This window comes from Octodon degus, unplaced genomic scaffold (genome assembly GCF_000260255.1).
Source record: "Octodon degus isolate 3935 unplaced genomic scaffold, OctDeg1.0 scaffold00226, whole genome shotgun sequence".
NCBI lineage: Eukaryota > Metazoa > Chordata > Mammalia > Rodentia > Octodontidae > Octodon > Octodon degus.
Genome location: NW_004524802.1, coordinates 2,079,845 through 2,085,555, shown reverse-complemented (window position 1 = coordinate 2,085,555; position 5,711 = coordinate 2,079,845). Strand labels below are relative to the sequence as shown.

Genomic DNA, 5,711 nt, shown 5'->3' with positions numbered 1-5,711 from the left:
GGATTGAACCGCCGTCCCTGTGCTTTGCCAGGCTTGTTTCAAGTAGGTGCTTTAGACCACTGAGCCATCTCTCCAGCCCCTTGAGATTCATTCTTGCACTTGTGTGTTTTGTTCATTTTCCTTTCATATTGCTGAATTATAGTCTGTGGTGTGGATATGCCAAGTTTTAGAAAAATGGGACTTTTCCCCCAAAGTGATAATAGTGATTATTTTATACTCTGCCAGCAGTCCAGAATTCCACTTCCTTCAGACTTCTATTGTCAGTGTCTTCAATTTTTATACTCTTTTAAGATAAGTTATAGGGTCTCAGGCAGCTTCAGATTGCCTTTCCCTAATGACTAATGGTTTTATTTATTTATTGTTTTTAAATTTTATTTATTTATGTGTGTGTGTGTGTGTGGCCAGCTCAGCCCACCAGGGGGCGCGGCTGGCTGGCATGTGGTGCTGGGGGATTGAACCGCCGTCCCTGTGCTTTGCCAAGCTTGTTCCAAGTAGGTGCCTTAGACCACTGAGCCATCTCACCAGCCCATGACTAATGGTTTTAGTGCCTTTTCTTGTATTTATTTGCTGAATGTTTTCTCTGATGATGAATTTGCCTCCTCTAGAATTCGTATGACATTTTATTGTCCAAGCACTAGTGTTATGGGGGAAATATACCTCCCAACGTGCTAGATGTCAGATATGCTGGGTTTATCTTACCTGAAATGAATAATGAATTCTGAGGAACAGTAGAGGTTAAGAGTAGGGAAAATTTGTTGAGCGAGCTCCTGAGAGATAAGAGGGGACCCAAAAGTGCATTGCCATGGACTCCTCTTCTCGAAGATTTTATAGAGCAAAATCATGAGGTGGGTACAACGTGGATCAAAACTATGATCGACCAGTCAGATTATGATTATAGCCACTTAGGTAATATGGATCTAGTGGGGAGGCAGGTTTCATAGCAAGTATAGTGGTTTATGTCTAGGTGTCCCCTCAGAGCCTCCTGCAGTCGTTGGGGTGGGCTTCTAGAGTTCGTGATTAATTCATGACCCATTGCTGAGATGATGGATGTGGGTGCTGCAGGCCCCCTGGGGTGTGTACCATGAATGTAGTACAACAGGGAGAGAGGCTTGCTCTCTGCCCCTGCTACCGCTGCTCCTCCCTTTTCTGCTCTTTGTTTTCCACCGCCATGAACTGCTGTGTGCTGCTGTGCCTGGGAGCCGGCCAAGTGTGGGCTGAAACCTGCACAAACTGAGCTAAATAAACCTTTCCTTCCTTGATTTGGGCGTCAGGTGTCTTGTCCCATTGACGAGAGAAAAGGAACTGAGGCAGCAAAGGTGCATGGAAAGAACAAAGACATTCTTAAGAAGGGATGTATGATCTGCAGGGCCTGGTCACCCACCTGAACTTCCTCAGACCAGGTGGGACGATCGTAGTCTAGCCCAGGTTGTTGCTTAGCCCCTGAAGGCCTGGAGCCTGGTCGCCCCATCTTCACTTTAGGCTGGCCTTCACAGGTGTGCTAACCAAGCTGGGATGTGGCTTCCTCTTCTGCACTGATTGCTTGAGGGTCCAGCCCTGTCTGACTGCCTGTAATATTTCTACCTGAGTCATCTGTAATAGTAAGGGGTGGTATCTTGGACTTAATACCGTAAAGGGCTTTGGGGAATGGACTCTATCTGTGGACCTTATTTATTTAGTTTGTAATGTATGTGGTACAGGGTCTCACTGTGCAGCTCGGGGACTTGTAGTGACCCTCCTGTTTTCACCCTCCCCAGCGCTGGGATTACAGGAGCACCCCACCACACCTGGACTCAGGTCACCGACTCTGGGAACCCAGGGGCAGGGCTGGCGCGGCCTATAGTACCAGGGATCAAACCCTGGCTCCTGAGCCTGCTTAGGCAGACACTTAGTCTGCTGAGCTATCTCGCTGGCCCGTGGTCTCTATTTTTAGATAAATAAAAATACTAGTATTTTTATAAAAGTCTGAATTATATGAAAGACTTACCCAAAGGCATCCCCTCAACTTGGGGGGGGGGTCACATTCCTCCCTCTTTATCCTTTATTTACGCTTTGTTCCCATCTAACACATCAACTCAACTTGCCAGATTATGAATTTCCTAAAATTATTTAAGTGCGGGAAGGATTATGTGTTTATATTTGTCTTTTTATTGTTGGGTGGTGACCTTACTTTTCATCATATTTTCTGAGGCATAAAGAATACATTTTATTCTTTAAAATTTATTTAAAGAATAAAAAGAGCCACGGTGCCCTTGAGGTGCATGGGCCGAGCTGAGTCGCAGAAGGTGCGGTAGGTGCGGCTCCCGAGCCTTTGCTGCGGTCCAGAGGTGCTGTTTCAGTCAGGTGCAGCAGTGCGTACTGGGAGCTCCCAGATCCTGAGGCCGCTTGCTCTGAGCATCACAAGCATGGCTCAGGGAGGGCGCGCCCTCCAGACCCATTTCAAGCGTTTCTGTCGCCATGCGGGACACTTGCTGTGGACCCAGTCTCTGTGCGAACAGTAGCGTGTAAACCTGCCAACCTGCTGTTAATATAACTTAAAATGCACTTTAGGTGTTTCTTTCACTGGTTAAGTTTTTTTTTTTTTTTTTTTTTTTTTTTTGGTGGAACCGGGATTGAACTCAGGCCCTTGCGCTTGCCAGGGAAGCGCATATTCCACTGAGCCATCTCCCCAGCCCCACTGGTTAAGTTTTTTAATGATTATTCTTTAATGAGATGGTTGAAAGAATCCTTTTTTTTTTTTTTTTTTTTTTTAAGAATCCTTGGATCAGATATCAACATGGTGGAGGGCATTACTGTTGGGGCACTGTGGTGCGCCTCGTCAGAGCCCTCTGGGCCCTGGAGGCCTCTCCCGGTCCGGCGTGTCTGTAAGTCACAGGCAAACAGCAGCGCTAGAGGCCGGCCTGCTGCAGGGCCCTGGCCGCCCCGCCCTGGCTCCCCAGGATGGGAGCGTTTCCTGGGACAGCCTTGATGAAGGCTGCCATCTCCGTAGTCTGAGGCTTACAAGGCCAGAGTTTGTTGTGACTTTTGCCTGTTGTGTCTGCTAAATTGTGGTTTTTTTAATTATTTATTTTTATTCAACACAGCTGCTAAATTGTAATGAGAACTCTCTCTTCTCTCTCCCTAGCCAAACTGGCGAGGCGCAGCCAGGAGCGAGACAATCTCGGCATGTTGGTGTGGTCGCCCAATCAGAACCTGTCGGAGGCAAAACGTAAGTGGTGAACACCTTGTGCACACTTTGCTGTGCAGCAGCCAGAGTCCCCACATAGGCCACACTCTCTCACACTGTCATTTATAGTAATCGAAGTTTGCAGGTGTGTACTTCGTATCGGTGGCCTGTGCCTTGAAAGAGTCCTAGCCTGTGCTTTCATAAGCTGTTGCCCAGATGCCATGTATCACCTAGTACAGGAGTCTAGGAGAATGGCTCGAGCGAGGAAGGCTGCAGGTGCAGCCTGCGGGGACTTGACAGGCTGACAAAGACAAAGAGTGGGGCTCAAGTTTTAAGTTGAAGGATTACAAAGGTAAATATATTCTGGGTAATGGACTTTATTATGTGAGATTTGAACTTGCATGGAAGCAAAGCCTTTGAACTGGGTGTTTGACAGCGTCTGAGAATTTATTAGGCAAATGCTGTAACCCGAATTACTTATGGCTTTTTTTCAGGATAGGGCTTCTATAGCTGTTCATAGTGTTCATTGTATTTTCTGTTCCTGCTGCTTGCTCATGATGCCATGCAAGGTTGATTTTATCACTGCTGTATTATCCTAAGTAAGTCCTTGGCATTTTCAGAGTCCTTATTTCCTTCATCCACTTGAGAGTAGACCTAGCCTCGCTTTGCCAGTTTCTCAGCAGAGGCCCATGGGTGGAATGTACAGGGCTTGTTTGCTCTGAAATCACATGCAAGTTTTGGGGTGATTTTATTCTATGAGAAACATTGGATTCATAAAGAGATCTTTGACAACATGCAGGTTCAGTATCATTATTTTAAAGGTCATAATGTTTAGAAGTGCATCCTAATGTTCATAAGGAGTCTGGCATATGGTCATTAAAGACTGGGACTTTTAAGGTTTAATCAGCATTTCCCAGATTTTCTGTTTCCCTATTAAAACAGGTGTTGCTGGGCATGGTTGCACATGGTATAATCCCAGCACTTGCCCATAAAGCCTATAATCCCACCACTATGGAGGCTGAGACAGGAGGAGCACTGTGAGTTTAAGGTCAGTCTGAGCTGCACAGTGAGACCTGTCTAAAAAGACAGAAGACTCTGGGCGTGGGGGCGCACGCCTGTAATCCCAGCTCTGGGGATGCTGAAAACAGGAGGAGGATCACTATGAGTCTGAGCTGTGCAGTCACACCCTGTGCCAAATACATAAAAATGAAAAAAAGAAAAAAAAAGAAGGTCCAGGGATACAGCTCAGTGGCACAAGCACCTACCTGGCAAGCACAAGGACCTGCATTCAAGTCCCAGTACCTAATTAATTAATTCAACACGTAGATGTCAACAGTTTCTAGCACGGAACAGTGTGCGCGAGCACATGCAGTGTGCATGTTCCTGGTGAATATTTCGCACCTGTGTTAGCGTATGTAAGTTGGTAAGTGCTCATACATAAAGAACAACATTTCATTTTGACGCTGGGGGATCCCTTGTATTTTTGTACAGTGCCTTCCGTAGAGCATGAACAATTCAGCTACTCGTAGTAATGCTAAATTTAGCAGTAATGAAATCTTCTTTTTAGTATGATGTGATTTTTTTTTTCAAAATACCTTGGGACTGGGAGATAGCTCAGTGGCATAAGTACCTGTCTAACAAGTGTCAGGTCCTGAGTTCGATTGCCAGTACTGCAAGAAAAAATAAAGTTCAAAATACCTTAATCCAACCATTGTCATTCTGCTATTTTATGAGTTTATAAGAACGGCATACATAGCCTATCCTCCAGCACTTTGGGAAGCTGAGGCAGGAGGATCCCAAGTATGAGCCCAGTCTGGGGAACTTATTGTGCAGTGAGGTACTGTCTGAAAAAATAAAAAAGGCTTGTTGGGTGTGGTGGCACATCCCTGTAATCTCACCACTGGGGAGGTTGAGGCAAGAGGATCACTTTGAGTTTGAGGCCAGCCTGGACTACTTAGTAGGCTGAAGGCCAGCCTGAACTACATAGCAAGACCTCATCTCATAAAAACCCAAAACAGAATATAATAAAAAGGGCTGGGAATGTGGCTCAATTCAAAGGCCCTGGGATTAATCCCCAGTATCGCACTATATTGCTGTTCCTGATGCCCTTGCTCTGCTCAGGAAGGCCTTTGAGTATTTCCTGATGTTTGTTTTTTCTCCTTGCCTTCTCCTTAAGTGCTTGTGGTGACGAACAAAAACATTCTACACGTTTTTGAGCAGGTTCTCCTTTTCTTACAGAGAGCTAAAGATCAGCCACTTGGGGTTCGTAAAACCTTGCTTGTGGACTCTGCTGAATGAGTCTGCTTCCATCTGCACTTCTTGGTATCTCTGCTATCCTGTTCTCTGCTCCCTCTCTGTCTTGTTGCTTCCCGTGTCTGTCAGAGAGCTGGATTTGGGTTTCTCAGCATCTCTGTGCCCTCCTAGACGGGTTCTGTTTGGTAACTATGCCAGTGTCCAGTTGTGGTATCCAAATGTGGGTAGCAGGGGGCATTTGCCGAGAAGGTTGCCAAGCACAGCATGTTCTCCCTGGGCCGGCAGCCTGTAGTCT

The 5,711-nt window shown here is 46.2% G+C and overlaps 1 protein-coding gene across 1 annotated transcript in view; it reads left to right on the top strand.

Annotated features, from left to right (window-relative positions):
* Window positions 1-5,711, top strand: part of Rcor1 (REST corepressor 1) — an 81,556-nt gene that overhangs the window by 41,050 nt on the left and 34,795 nt on the right. The window contains exon 3 of the mRNA XM_004645396.2: window positions 3,122-3,205. Coding sequence (XP_004645453.1) covers window positions 3,122-3,205 — 84 coding nt within the window. The remainder of the gene's footprint in view (window positions 1-3,121; window positions 3,206-5,711) is intronic.